General features: G+C 34.9%; 2 protein-coding genes across 2 annotated transcripts; both read left to right on the forward strand.

Annotated features, from left to right (window-relative positions):
- The first annotated feature begins 3,958 nt into the window (after positions 1-3,958).
- On the forward strand, positions 3,959-7,526 carry LOC132603219 (receptor-like protein EIX1). The gene has a single exon (XM_060316163.1). The coding sequence runs from the start codon at positions 4,244-4,246 to the stop codon at positions 7,331-7,333; it is 3,090 nt and encodes a 1,029-aa protein (XP_060172146.1). The 5' UTR covers positions 3,959-4,243; the 3' UTR covers positions 7,334-7,526.
- Positions 7,527-10,641: 3,115 nt separating this feature from the next.
- Positions 10,642-15,213, forward strand: LOC132603220 (ABC transporter F family member 4-like). The gene is made up of 2 exons (XM_060316165.1): positions 10,642-10,785; positions 12,853-15,213. Exon 2 carries the CDS (start codon positions 12,865-12,867, stop codon positions 15,052-15,054), a length of 2,190 nt encoding a protein of 729 aa, XP_060172148.1. The 5' UTR covers positions 10,642-10,785; positions 12,853-12,864; the 3' UTR covers positions 15,055-15,213.
- The last annotated feature ends 1,075 nt before the right edge of the window (positions 15,214-16,288 follow it).

Below are 16,288 nucleotides of genomic sequence, written 5' to 3' on the forward strand. Positions count from 1 at the left end.
CCTACTCTGGTAGGTCATGATTTTTTTATCCCTTGAGCGAAGAGGTTTTCGCGTAAATATCTTGTGTTATTTACTTTCTGTTTTACTCGAGGGAACAGATAGAAAATTTGGTTCTCTATACTGTTTGGTGGACTCATATATTCTATCAGCATGCCTCTTTCCCATTCGACATATTTACACACCTTATACTACACATCTGATGCCTCTTTCCTAATTCAGCTACACCCTTCCTCATACATAACAACCATGTTGCTCAGACTCTTAAATATGTCAACGTGTGCGTGTCAGATTCTCTAAGGTTAGTGTATTTTTAGAGGACCCGACACGGGTGCGACAATATTTTTGGAGAGTCCGAGCAATATAGCATCACAGGATGTTGATATTTAAGTTCCAATAACTAGAATTGGAGGACAAATAGAAACCACACTGATATAGTAATCAACTTTCTACGTTTCCACTTCTTATTTCTCTGCAATTTTCCCAAAATCTTCATCGTTCGTTACCCAAATGAGACATTTTGTTTCCAGTTCCAAGTTGTTATTTCAACAGAAAGAATAAACTCAGATTATAGACAATTTCTGAGCGCTACCATCCTTTGCCGCTCCCCACAGCACCAGCTGCGTAGAGTTCTCATGGCTTCCAATAAGCGCATTGCAAATACTTTTGTGTATATATGGCTACTATACTATCATAAATTTTACGTTTTTTTTCCACTTGAGAATTCTAGGTTTAAAGATCGAGTTAAAAAGATAAGGTAGAGTATGAATTGGAAAATGAAATTTGAATAAAGTTACTTTTTACAAGTGAATTTTATCCCTCATTGGTAAGGGAAAGAAAGACTTGTGTGCTTATATATAGAAACACATCTTCTAGCTCATAATGAGTCGCTCGGCTCGGCTCAGGTCGAATGATCTGTTGATACCCAAACGTCTAGTGTGATTTACTCTGTTATTTGAGTTCGCTGAAGTTCTGCAATTAGCATTTCCTTAATCCAGTTACCTTGACAATTGTGAAAGGATTAAATTTATTTAGGACACAAAAAAAAAATGCGGTCTCCAAAATTTCTGTTTCATCTATTTTCTGATTTACACATAAAGATAACATAAATTTTGTTCAACCGTTTTGGTTGTCGCAAAGGGTGGTAGTGAGCGATGAAGGGATTTTGAGAACAAAAATAAAGAAAGAAATGGACAAAAGAGAGTGAAAGAAGTAAAATCAAATTATATCGTACATGGCAATGCGTTGCGAAGACATTGAGACTTTCCCTCATGCACTGGTTTTATAGATGTCTTAGACAGGGGCAAATTTGTGTGTAAATTTTGGGTCACGTGAACACATGGTCATTTGACTAAGTTCGATATACTATGTGTATAATTCTGAACATATATCTAATATTAACTAAGTGAACACATGGTCATAATAGGCTGAGTGGAACATTGATCAAAGTTTATCTTTGTATTCTGAAGGTCACAGGTTGAATCCCCAGCTTGGCCTGTTTTTTAAATTTTTGCTATTATTTTTTAAAGCTACCTTTTTACCTTCCTTTTTATATTATTACTCAAGTAAAAAAGTGTTTTTACTTCATATTGCATCATATACTTTTCTTTCCTTTATATTATTTCTAATTATACCAAAAAAAAAAAAAAAAAACTTCATGGTTGCACTGCAACGATGAAGTCATGAGTCATGATAATCAAGAAACTTTGAAACCCATAGTTGATAGCTAAGCTGCAAGCCAGCAATGAACCCACCAAAATCCATCATGTAAAATTAAAGTCCCAAGTTTGAAAAGACAAAATTTATTCTTCATTCCCATATTTATTCTCTAATATAATATTATTCTATAATCCCAGAACAAAATATCTTAGAACAAAAAGGTGTCGGGTAAGTCTTGAATTCGAATTCCGAACACCCTTTTGGTCTTTTTATTAATTTTTGAATTTGGATTTCTAAATTTTATTGTTTTTTTTGAGTTTTTGAATTTTGGGGTTTATGGATTTTTACTTCTGAAAGCTTATTTTCTTGGTTCTTTTGAATTTTGGGGTTTATGGGTTTAAGAAATTTGCCAAATTTTCATTTTTTAGGTTGGAGTCATCATTTTGTTTCGAAGGAGTTGTATCATTAGCACTGCGGCCGTAAAGTTTTGGACCCCCTGGATCGAATTTGCAGTAATTTTCGAGCTCGATAGACGGTAATGGACACTTCTCTATAATTTTGAATGCGAAGGGGGTGCGATTCCTCTAATTTATTATAAATATGAAAGGATGTGATTCCCTTATATTTGAATGCGAAAGAGGTGTGATTCCTCTATTTTATTATAAATTTGGAAGGGTGTGATTCTCTTATTTTTGGAATGCGAAAGGGGTGTGATTCCTCTATTTTATTACAAATTTGGAAGGGTGTGATTCTCTTATTTTTGAATGCGAAAAGGGTGTGATTCCTCTATGTTATTACAAATTTGGAAGGGTGCGATGCCCTTATATTTTAATGCGAAAGGGGTGTGATTCCTCAATGTTATTACAAATTTGGAAGGGTGCGATACCCTTATATATTTTATTATGAAGTAATTATAAAACAACTTACTTCTTAAAAAAATGTAATTAATTATCTTTTGCTCGGGAAGTCCATGTCCCTATAAAAAATTATATCTTATCTTAAAGCAATGGTGAACCCATCCTCATGAAATCCTGAATTCGCCTCTAGTCTTAGAGGGGCGGCGTCAACACGGGGGCGGCTCAATGATGTTGGTGGCCTAAAGCGAAAATATATCAAAAGGGTCCTAAATTTATTTCGTAAAAGTCATATAATATATAACGAGACACAAAAGAACCCCTAAATTTTTTATCTAACGGTAAGAGCATGCACATTACAATTCTGAACTTTACCGTAGGCAAAAGCATGGTAATTAAGTGTAGCAAGGTAGAAAAACAGGCTTATTATCCATCGAGTTTCTAACTTTATGTCACTTGCTTTTAGTGATTTCTCAGTTAAAAGAAATGACAAATGTACTTAATTTCCGATGCATGGATCAAACATGACAAAATTAAATAGCTAATTTAGAAAAATCGAAAATAAAATCATTAAAAACGTGAAAGAGAATGAGTATACATAGAGAAAGAAAAATTAGAATCAACAAGGAATATTAATATACTATTTAATTTAATGAATTTTTTTACCGTTATATACTCATCAGTACAACTTCAATCAAACTAAAATAAAAGTTTAAATTTTTTAATTATTAATATTAATAATACACAAATTATGTGTTATATATAATAATATAATACCTAATATTTGTAGTGATTTTGAGGCCCTAAATATTTGAGGGCCTAAGGCAAAACCTTTGCCTTACCCTTAGGCCGGCCCTGCGTCAACATCCCGATAAATAAAATGAAAGCTACATGGAGTCAAAGAAGACGGAGTATTTGACTTTTATACCAAAATGTACTAAGCAAAGCAAAATAGGAGATGGGTTCAACATGAATCGTGGTGTATTGATTTTGTGGAGCTTTAATTTACAATTTTTCCTAATTAGATAAATAAAATGACTCTGGAAGTTGTCTAGGAAGATAGATGCATGCAAGAACCATTTAGCTAAAAATCTTAGAGATACAAAGCATTTGGTGGCTTCTTGCTCATAACTTCAAGCAAAGAACAATTAGTAAAAGAAAATATTGATGTTGGTAAACTAGTTGGCCGAATGATAACATTCGGATAAGTTTCCCAAAAAACTTCAGTCCTGTTTCTAGGAAGCTTCTCAGATCACATTCACACCATTGGTGTATCTTTGTCAACACCTAGTTATTGTCTTTGTGGACCACACACCAATGATCCCATTTTGCTTTTCTTAGTATTTATTTTGGTATAATAGTCAACTACTCCGTCTTCTTTTGACTCTTATCTCCATGTACTTGTTTATGCTACTAGCCAAGTTGGGAGAAAATCAGATGCAATGAATTACTTCTCTTTTGTTTTTTTTGTGTCAAGCTCAAGTTGGTAATATAAAAAGAGAATGTTTAATAATAATCTGTATAATTTATTCCTAAAGAGTCTTTTTTTAAGCTTTTAATTGGGTTTGAGATGAACTTATAATTTGGATAGTCAAGCATTAAATTTCCTAGTAAGACACATAGATGAATAATCTAAAGACTTTAAAAAGGTAAATATGGAAACTTGAGTTTGTTGAAACACAAAAAAAGATTATAGTAGTTGCTTCTTTCTCATAGCTTCAAGCAAAAGAACAATGAGCAAAAGGAAATATACAAGATTAGTTCATTTCCTTGTTACTTTGTCTTTACTGCTCCTACAAACAGCTTTGGGATTAACTTCAACAGAAGTTAACAAGACCCTTTGTATGGAAAAGGAAAGAGATGCACTGCTTGAGTTCAAAAAAGGCCTTAATGATAATTTTGGTCAATTATCTACATGGGGGGATGAAGAAGATAAAAAAGAATGCTGCAAATGGAATGGTATTGAATGTGACAGAAGAACTGGTCATGTAACTGTTCTGGATCTTCACAATGAGTTTACTTGTTCTTCCAGTGCTTGTTTTGCTCCAAGATTGACAGGTAAACTTAGTCCTTCTTTACTTGAGTTGGAGTATTTGAATTACATGGACCTCAGTGTAAATGGATTTGAAAATAGTGAGATACCAAGATTCATAGGCTCCCTTAAGAGACTAGAGTACTTGAACCTTTCATCTTGTTTTTTTTCTGGTGTAATTCCAGCACAGTTAAAGAATTTAACATCTTTGAGGATTCTTGATCTTGGAAACAATAATCTTATAGTAAACGACCTTAGATGGCTTTCTCATCTTTCTTCTCTAGAGTTCTTGAGTCTTGGTTATAACGACTTCCAAGTGAGCAATTGGTTTCAAGAGATAAGTAAGTTACCTTCATTGAAAGAACTGGACTTGAGCCTTTGCGGACTCTCTAAGTTGGTTCCATCTCCAGCTGATTTAGCCAATTCTTCTTCGATCTCTCTTTCTGTTCTTCATTTATGTTGCAATGAGTTTTCTTCTTCAGCTGAATATGGCTGGCTATTCAATTTTAGCACAAGCCTAACTAGCATAGACCTCTCCCATAACCAATTCATTCAAATTGATGATCAATTTGGGAGCTTGATGTATCTTGAACATCTTAATCTTGCTGACCAGTCTAATCTAAAAGGTGGGGTTCCCAGTTCTTTTGGGAATTTGACACGTTTACGTCATCTGGACGTGTCAAACACTCGGACATACCAATGGCTTCCTGAGTTGTTTCTCAGGCTATCAGGCAGTATGAATTCACTTGAGGTTTTGGGGTTGAACGACAACTCATTGTTTGGTTCATTGCTTAATGTCACAAGATTTTCATGCTTGAAGAAATTATACCTGCAGAAGAATGCGCTGAATGGATTTTTCATGGAAAGACCGGGACAAGTTTCTAGCCTTGAGTATCTGGATTTGTCTAATAACCAAATGAGAGGGGTATTACCAGACTTAGCATTGTTTCCATCATTGAGAGAGCTGCATCTAAGGTTTAATCACTTCAATGGGAGGATACCGCAAGGTATTGGAAAACTTTCACAGCTTAGAATTTTGGATGTCTCGTCCAATAGATTGGAAGGATTACCAGAAAGTATGGGGAAACTATCGAGCCTGGAAAGTTTTGATGCATCTTATAATGTCCTGAAGGGTACAATCACCGAGTCCCACCTTTCAAACCTCTCCAGTTTAGTAGATTTGGACTTGTCATTCAACTCGTTGGTGTTGAAGATGAGCTCCGATTGGGTTCCTCCTTTTCAGCTAGAAGTTATAAGCCTTCCATCTTGCAATTTGGGACCTTCTTTCCCCAAATGGCTTCAAAATCAAAACAACTATACTGTTCTTGATATCTCCCTTGCAAGTATTTCAGACACACTTCCAAGTTGGTTCTCTGGTTTGCCCCCCGATCTAAGGATTTTGAATCTCTCCAACAATCAAATCAGTGGAAGAGTGTCTGACTTAATAGCAAATACATATGATTACGTGGCTATTGATTTAAGCTCTAACAACTTTTCAGGACCTTTGCCACTAGTTCCTACCAATGTTCAAATATTCTACCTGCATAAAAATCAGTTTTTTGGATCCATCTCTTCCATTTGTCAAAGTAAAACATCCGCCACCTCTCTTGATTTGTCACGCAACCAATTCTCTGGAGAACTTCCAGATTGTTGGATGAATATGAGTAATCTAGCTGTTATTAATCTAGCCTATAACAATTTCTCTGGAAAAGTTCCACATTCATTGGCCTCCTTGACAAGTTTGAAGGCTTTATATATACGGCAGAACAGTTTTAGTGGAATGTTGCCTTCTTTTTCACAATGTCAGCTGTTGCAAGTCATGGATCTTGGAGGGAATAAGTTGACAGGAAGAATCCCAGCATGGATAGGGACTGACCTACTCAAGTTGCGCATTCTAAGCCTACGTTTCAACAAATTCTATGGCAGCATACCATCAGTTATCTGTCAGCTTCAATTTCTTCAGATACTGGACCTTTCAGCAAATGGATTATCGGGGAAAATTCCACAATGCTTCAATAATTTTACCTTATTATATCAAGATGATAGTTCTGGTGACCCAATGGAATTTATAGTACAAGGTTTCTATGGTAAATATCCTCGTCATTACTCGTACATTGGTGACCTATTAGTTCAATGGAAGAACCAGGAGTCTGAGTACAAGAATCCTTTATTGTATCTGAAGAGTATTGATCTTTCAAATAATAAATTGGTTGGAGGTGTCCCTCTAGAGATAGCTGAAATGCGGGGATTGAGATCTTTGAACCTCTCGAGAAATTATCTGAATGGAACTATTGTTCAAGGAATTGGTCAAATGAAGATGTTGGAGTCTCTTGACTTGTCAAGAAACCAGCTTTCTGGTTTGATCCCTCAGGGTCTGGCTAATTTGACTTTTCTTAGTGTGTTGGACTTGTCAAACAACCACTTATCAGGGAGAATTCCGTCAAGCACTCAACTGCAAAGTTTTGATAGATCATCTTACAGTGGTAATGCTCAACTCTGTGGTCCTCCTCTTCAAGAATGCCCTGGATATGCTCCTCCTAGCCCACGTATCGATCATGGCAGTAATAGCAATCCCCAAGAACATGATGACGATGAGGATTTTCCATCTCTGGAGTTTTATATATCTATGGTGCTAGGTTTCTCTATCGCTTTCTGGGGATTCTTGGGCTCTTTAATTATCAACCGTTCTTGGAGGAATGCCTACTTCACATTCTTAACGGATATGAAGAGTTGGCTCCATATGACATCAAGAGTCTACTATGAAAGACTTAAGGGAAAGCTAAGGGGCTGATAAATGTAAAGTTTCTATGTACTTTGTATACTTTCCAGAGCTAAGTTGTTTTATTGATCTTTTTCCCCCCTTTGCAAGCAGCTTTCCTCTATAAGCAATAAGCAAAACATGTATATTCTCTCTGTCATCCCTTTGGATTCTAATATTTCATTTTCCATGTTGGTATATGCAAGATGTAGAGAATTATACATGACTTCATCGAGCTCACATTGTTAAAATTTGGTTGCTCAAGAAAATTTTCAAAAGCATCTTTTTACTAAAACTATAATTCATGTCTGTTCAAATTAATATACTATATAGTACTGCTGCGAAGCTCGAAATTTAATTGGTCGTCAAATATATATTCCCTGTGTCTTACGTGATACTTTTCACTTTCCGAGATTCAAATTGTATAAATTTTGACCAATATTCTAAGATATATTTTTTACCATTGTAACTTATAGTACTTTTCATGTAGTTTTCAAATATATAAATTTTAATCTTAAAAAATTGAGTTAATCTAATACAGTTTAGCATCAAAATTTAGTCAAAGTGACTATCGAAAAGCTAAGAAAACTACATAAATTGGGACTGAGGGAGTGACTCATAAATGCATAATAGTAAGTTTTTATTTAGGGAATTTTGTGCCACTCTAGATTACTTTACTAATGTACTTAAAACTGCTCCCATGTCCCAATTTATGTGTCACAGTTCGAATTTTGAAAGTCAAACTGTTTAATTTTGATCGTATTCTGGCATGGAATCGTTAAGTTTTTGGAAATAAATGAAACTACATAAAAAGTACTCTAAAGTCATAATATTTGATAATTCAAAAGATTTAAAAGATATATGACATAACTACGGTCAAAGAATACACGTCCCTTAAGAGATACCCTCTCCGGTCCACTTTACTTATCGTTCTAACTAAAAATATATGGACTAAAAAAGTTGTCATTTCAGAAAACTAAGATAATTAACTATTAGTTTCCACGTATGTTTAGCCTTACTCAACAAATATGGAGAGAAATTAATGTGGTGAAAAATAGAGAAGTATTAAATTGAGATCAAAGAACAAATAAGGATAATTTAGTCAAATTACCCTTAAAGTTAATGTTGGCGTGCAAAAAAAAATATGACTAGTAAAATAGACCCGAGGGAGTATCAATTAGGAGGGATTTTTAAATTAGTTTATATCCTTCATTTGTATTTGAATAGTTATAACATTACTCCAATGACAAGGTATTTGTAGTCTACAAGAACAATTATTATCAAGGATAAAATAAGGAAAAACTAATTAATATTATCTTGAACGTCTAAAACTACATATAATTTGAGATTATTATTTTTAGAAATCACGACAGATAATTTGAACTGAAAGTATTCTTATAGTATAATTTCAATTACAAGTCCTATATAGAGATAAATCAAAGGGCAAAAGTGCAAATATATCCCTTAACTTTGCGATATAGAGCATATATACCCCCGCTAAAAAAGTGGTGTAAATATACCTTTGTCATTATAAAATGGTGCAAATATACCCTGCCCTTACACAAATAGTGCAAATATACACTTTTCACTAACGGATTTTTTAAAAAAAAATCCTTTAGCTTAATTTTTAATTTTTTTAAAAAAATGTCATGTGGCTTTAAGAAAAGCCTACTCATTTTTTTTTTTTTTGAGTAGACAATTGTTTTAACGCCACATGGTATATTTTCTTCTGGTGGATCGGGTCAGGTTCGTTTAAAAAAATATCTCCGTGGCTTTAAAACAAATAAGTCTACTCATTTTTTTAAACGAACCAGCCCCAACCCACCTGGAAAAAAACTATTATTTGGCTTTAGAAAAATATCTCTACTAAAAAAAATGGGTAGACTTTTTTTTAAAGCCACGTGGTATTTTTTTAATTAAAAATAAACTAAATAATTTTATCCGTCAGCAAAAAAGGTATATTTGCACCATTTTATAACGATTGGGTATATTTATAGTACTTTTATAATGGAGTTATATGTGCTCTAAATCGCAAAGTTCATATATATTTGCACCTTTTCCCTAAATTAAATAAACTAACCAATGCAAATCCTAAACAAATTTAGGTTTTATTAGACCTGATAACTTTAAATTATTGGAAAAATTTCATAAATGACTACTATTTGGGGGTTTTCTTTTCCGCATAGCTACAGTTTAGCTATTTACTTTTCGTGGCAAACATATAGCTAAGCGCTTGTTTCATGTTGTATTCGCTATTAAGTGTCACTGTATTCATGAATACAGTCATTAAAATTTGCTAAATTTTGTATTCAATTTAAATGTATTCAAATCAACCGTATTCGTTATGGTTACTTTTACAGTGTATTCACTTTATTATATTTAATCGATTGTATAAAAAACACAGAATTTTGCAATAAAAAAAGTTAACAAATACACTCAAAAAATTGAATACAAAGAAATAAAATTCACTCTTTTCATTTGTATACACTTCAAAAATTAATGTATTCATTTTTATACAAAAAATAAAATTAATAATACACTCAAAAACAGAATACAAGAAAATAAAATACACGAAACACTGAATTGTACGCCAAAAAATTAATGAATACACTGAATTGTATGCCAAAGATTTAATGAATACACTAAAAAAAATGATTTTCCAAATTCGACACCGGAATCTAACCGGAAAACTCACCGCCGGCCAGATTCCGACAAAGAAAAATCTTACCAGAAATAAGTAGATCCGGTCAGATCCGACCAAGATCTAACCGGATCTGACCGTGAAAACTCAAAAGCCACCTCGTCAACATCCTTCATCCACTTCCAACAGAAATGGTGCAAAAACCTTAACATACTGACCTTGAAACATGCTCAATCATAATTATCTTACAACATATACTTTCGTTATCTTTATTATCTATTTAACACATTACTTACTACTTCATTAGAAAAATATTTCCAGTGAATCATCGGAAAAATATTTACACGTACCCGGTTCATGCCCCAAGCTAAGAAGAAGAGTAACCAAAAGTTAGAGAGAGGAGGAGAGAGTAAATCGGAAGAGATTGAGAGACAATGAGAGAGAAAATGAGTTGATCAGGGGAAAAATATAAATACAAGCCTTATGTTGCGGTTGATTTTTAATTTTAACTGTGTTTAAATGTTTTAGTTATGTACAGTAATTGATATGCACCTTTTAGTTATAAAATGTAATTAATTTAAAGTATAGCTACTAGATATAAATAAGGCCTAATGTTATCTACACCACGTAGATTTCCCTAAATTATTCTTCCAACTCCCCTCAAAACCCATTACTGTAAAAAAAAGGGTGCTGTTTTTGTAAGTTGTAAAATTTCACAAAAAGCCCAAGCCCAAGGCCCAATATTATATATATATATATATATATATATGTCGATTTCTTCCTTCGAATCCAAATTCGTTTACTCTTATCGTCAACCACCACCTTTTCCGGCGAATTCATTTTCGTAAGTGTCGACTTTTTAAAATAAAACAGAATCTTAATTCATCTCTTGACTTAGTTTTTAGTGATATGATGATTATGAATTACTAATCAATTTTTTTGGACTATCAGATTATGTCAAAACAAGTAAAAATTAATTATGAACTATGTGTTATTTTTCTTTTTTCCTCCTAGATTATTTCTTTTTGGTCTTTTTTTTTTCTTCCTTCTATGTATAAATATTACAGTAAGCTTCTTCTTTGTTATGTATACATACCTATTTTTCGACTTTTTATTCTTTTTTTAAAACATAATCTTAATTTATTTTTTGAATTAGTTTTTAGTGATATGATTATGAATTAGGTTTTGATTCAACTGAGGCTGTATGAAGAAAGGTGTCTGCTTTAATCTGTGCTTGAGTGTTACTAATCAATTTTATTGGACTATCACATTATGTCAAAACAAGTAAAAAGAATTACTCCCTCCGTCCCAATTTATGTCACACACTTTCCTTTTTAGTCTATCCCAAAAAATAGTCGCATTTTTATATTTATAAATAATTTAACTTTATGAAGGGAGCCTTGGCAGAACAGGTAAAGTTGTTTCCACGTTACCAGCTCACGGGTTAGAGTTGTGAAAATAACCTCTTGCAGAAATGCAGGGTAAGGTTGCTTATAATAGACCCTTACGGGGGCTTAGTGCACTTGGCTGCCTTTTCAAAAAAAAAAAAAAAAACTTTATGAGATGATTTACAGCCACATAAGTATCTAAAGCTTGTTTTGGACCACAAATTTTGAAAAGTCTTCCTTTCTATGTTCAATTCCGTGCATAGTCAAATAGTGCCACATAAATTGGGATAGAGGGAGTATGATCTATGAGATATTTCTTTTTCCTGGTTTATTTTCTGGAGGGTTACTAAAGATGAGATATTTATAATAATATTGGGATTTTTAGCTGCTTACGGAACTACGAGTGTTGGGTTTTCAGAGAGAACAGAATAAGGCCACAAAGTGGTTATCTGTTTTTTTTCTTTCCTTTAGGAAGTTTTTCTTGGTTTGTTTAATTTGTTTGTTTTTCCCTTTTTTTTGTGTGTGTGTGGATAGTTACTAAAGATGATTTTTTTTATCATGGTATTCTGATTTCTGGGTTTTTAGTTCTTGGGATTAAAGTGCTTTCAGAATATTTATCGATTCCTATTTTATCTGAGTGATGGAACTGAATCAAAGTCATAAAGTTTCGACTGATCCACAGAGTCCTCCTATTATCAAGGGAACAGATGCTTAAATAATTCAATCTTGGCATTTAAAATAGATTGATACAAAGTACACTATGCTATAAAATTAGCTAACTAAGATGCATATATTGAAGCAAATGGATAAAGAGGATTCATGTAGCCTATCCTCTCTAGTTTCCAGGATAAAAACTGCACATTGTTTTTTAGATTTCTTTAGTTACAAACAGCTAAGGTTCAATTTGGAAAGAAAAACAACTTAATTATTTGTTTTTTGGGGGAAAGAATAAACGAACTTAATAGTTGTAATTGGTCTTAGCTTTTGTTTAATTTATTTACTACGGGAATATAGCAGGGGTATGATTTGAATTGTATCCCGGAAGGCCGGAACCTTCTTGTCTTCTTTGCTGGTTAATGTAACGTGCCAAATCAAGGAAACAAATGTTCCCTAAAGTTTTTAATTAATTGATTTTGTTGTTAGGGTGTCCCAACAGTCCGTTGGCTTTTGGAACAATTAGATATGTCATTGTGTCGCTCTCTCTTTTCCTGTAACACTTGTTCCAGTGCTTGAATCTGTATAATGACCTTAAGCTTTTCGTTTTTTCCTGGTTCATTCAAATATCCCGTGGCGATAATTTTTCTTATTGCCCTTTTGTCTCTTACTTCAATGTCACTTTATGCTGCTTTCTTCGCTATTTATGCTGCTGTTCTAATATCTTGCTATAATGTGCTTAATCTTTTGTGTGAAGCCTCTTCATTACTATTTTAGTTGTGTTGTTTCATGTTCAGTTGGCTGAGCTGACTGGTGTACTGACGATCTATTTGTTCAAATTTTCTAATTGCTCTCCTTGGTTACAACAGATTGTAAATACAATGGGGAAGAAAAAAACAGACGAGGCTGGTGTAAGTGGGAAGGTTAAGGGAAGCAGCAAAGATTCCAAGGAAGGGAAAAAGGAGAAGCTTTCTGTCTCTGCCATGCTTGCCAGCATGGACCAGAAACCTGAGAAGCCTAACAAAGGATCTTCTGGCGCTGGTGCTAGTAAGGCCAAGCCTAAAGCAGCTCCAAAAGCATCAACTTACACTGATGGTATTGATCTTCCTCCCTCTGATGAGGAGGAAGAGGAGTATCTTCCTCCCCCTGAAGAAGTGGAAGAACAGATAGGTGGTCATAGAAGGCATAGAAGGAATGAAGCAGGTCCAATTGATACCTCCGTAAGTTATAAAGAGCTAAAGAAACGAGAAAAGAAGGATATGCTTGCTGTTCAGGCAGCTGAGGTGGCAAAAAAGGAGGCCCTTAGGGATGATCATGATGCTTTTACTGTTGTAATTGGTAGCAGGGCGTCTGTTCTTGAAGGTCAAGAGGATGCTGATGCAAATGTCAAGGATATTACTATAGAGAATTTCTCCGTAGCAGCTCGTGGGAAAGAACTTCTAAAGAACACATCAGTTAAGATATCTCATGGGAAGAGATATGGTTTAGTTGGTCCTAATGGAATGGGCAAGTCCACCCTACTAAAGCTCCTTGCTTGGAGAAAGATTCCTGTACCAAAAAACATTGACGTACTTTTGGTTGAACAAGAGATAATTGGTGATGATAGGACTGCCCTTGAAGCTGTTGTTTCAGCTAACGAGGAACTCATCAAGCTCCGAGAAGAGGCTGCATCTTTACAGAATGCGGCTGCATCTGTTGGTGAGAATGAAGATGATGCTGATGGGGACGACATTGTAGAAAAACTTTCTGAACTGTACGAAAAGTTGCAGCTGATGGGATCAGATGCTGCTGAGGCCCAAGCATCGAAAATTCTCGCTGGACTGGGTTTCACCAAGGAAATGCAGGGGCGTGCTACCCGGTCCTTTAGTGGTGGTTGGAGGATGAGAATTTCTCTAGCACGGGCTCTTTTTGTTCAGCCTACTCTATTGCTGTTGGATGAACCTACTAATCATCTTGACCTTCGGGCTGTTCTATGGTTAGAGGAGTACCTGTGCAGATGGAAGAAAACTCTGGTCGTCGTTTCACATGACCGAGACTTTCTGAACACTGTTTGCAGTGAGATCATTCATCTCCATGACCTGAAACTGCACTTCTATCGGGGTAACTTTGATGATTTTGAAAGTGGATATGAACAGCGTCGCAAAGAGATGAACAAGAAATTTGAGATTTATGATAAGCAGTTAAAAGCTGCCAAGAGATCTGGAAATCGAGCACAACAGGAGAAGGTAAAAGACCGAGCCAAATTTGTAGCTGCCAAAGATTCAAAGAAAAAGGGCAAGGATAGGGTTGATGAAGATGAAACTCCACCTGAAGCCCCTCAGAAGTGGAGGGACTACACCGTGGAGTTCCATTTCCCTGAGCCTACTGAACTGACACCTCCACTTCTTCAGCTAATTGAGGTGAGCTTCAGTTATCCTAATCGACCAGACTTCAGGCTCTCTGATGTTGATGTTGGAATTGATATGGGAACTCGAGTTGCTATTGTTGGGCCAAATGGAGCTGGCAAATCGACCTTGCTTAACCTCTTGGCAGGTGATTTAGTTCCTACAGAAGGTGAAGTCCGCAGGAGTCAAAAGTTGAGGATTGGACGCTACTCACAGCATTTTGTTGATCTTCTCACAATGGATGAAACACCTGTCCAGTACCTGCTTCGTCTTCACCCAGATCAAGTGGGGCCTAGTAAGCAAGAAGCTGTTCGTGCAAAGCTAGGAAAATTTGGACTTCCCAGCCATAACCATCTTACCCCTATTTTAAAGTTGTCTGGAGGACAGAAGGCTAGAGTTGTGTTTACATCTATTTCCATGTCGAAGCCTCACATCTTGCTATTAGATGAGCCAACAAACCATTTGGATATGCAAAGTATCGATGCTTTGGCAGATGCACTTGATGAATTCACCGGCGGAGTTGTGTTAGTCAGTCACGACTCGAGGCTTATATCGAGGGTTTGTGATGATGAAGAAAGAAGTGAAATTTGGATAGTTGAGAATGGAACTGTTGAAAAGTTCCCTGATACATTTGATGAGTACAAAGCAGAACTTGTAAGGGAAATCAGGGAAGAGGTTGATGATTGATGTTGTGACCAGCTTATTATATTATTGTGTCTTGAGTATTTTGTTCTTAATTTTGGCTACATATTGAGGGAGTGTAATCTTTCTGTTGCGGATATAAAAGAACAGACTTAAGTTATATCATATATGTATTGTGTCATATTCTATCTATATTTCTTTTTATGGTTTGCCTCACAAACAATAATGTCAGGAACATTGACTTTTGCTTCTCATTCATTCTGCTTTCTCTTAGTTTTAGGTCTCTGTCAAATTTGCCTCAAGTTGCAACTTCAACTCGCATTAACATCTATACTGTTTTGTTTCTGTGGATCGGAGGAGAGGTTCTGTAATCATGTAATCTCACTTTCTTGCTTCTTAACATGAATGGTATGCTGGAGTTACTGGGATATGAGCACATGATCTCTGTTGGTGCCTACTGTTTTTCTTTAGTATGCAGCTTAAGATTTTCATACTCCATTACTTACGGGAGAGAATTGTTGTTGGCCTTACAGACATTGCTTGCCGGTGGAGATGGAGCCAAGATTTGAAGTTTATGGGTTTTGAACTTGCCACCGGACCTATAGCTCGTTTTAGTTACCGGATTTGCGGTTAAATATTTATACATATGTATTGGATTTCCTGATACATATAAGGTTTAAACAAAAGCAATTGGGTTTGTCCAATCCCATACCTAATACCATAACTTCGCCCCTGATTGCCAGTTGAGCTTGAGTCATAGGGAAAAAGGAAAGTCGAACAACCAAATAAAGCCACCATTAGCTGATATTTAAGTGAATTATATTTTTGTATGGCTTGGATATGCAGTTGTATTGATGTCTTGATATACACACCAGCGTTTAGAATTCTAGTGCAGCGTTAAGGTCACATTTAATTATATTCTAACTATTTAGAAGAGCCGGTTGGGCTCCTTTTTGGTCGTCCAACCGGCTCCTTTTTCGTCGTCATTTCCAAGTTAAAAAAAAAAAAATATGGGCCCCATATATATATATATATATATTAAAAAACAACTGCTATTAAAAAAAAAAAATTGGGTTCCATATTAAACACCAACCAGTATTAAAAAAAAAAAAAAAAAAAAGAGAGAGAAGAAAAATGTGGAACCCACCACATCCAAACTCACGGGAAAAAAAAAGTGGACCCCATATTAACAAAATCAAGCAATATTAAAAAAACAAAGTGAATCCCATATTAAAAAAACAAACAATGTTAAAAAAAAATGTGCTTAGAAAATCAAACA

The sequence above is a fragment of the Lycium barbarum genome, chromosome 7 (genome assembly GCF_019175385.1).
Source record: "Lycium barbarum isolate Lr01 chromosome 7, ASM1917538v2, whole genome shotgun sequence".
Taxonomy (NCBI): domain Eukaryota; kingdom Viridiplantae; phylum Streptophyta; class Magnoliopsida; order Solanales; family Solanaceae; genus Lycium; species Lycium barbarum.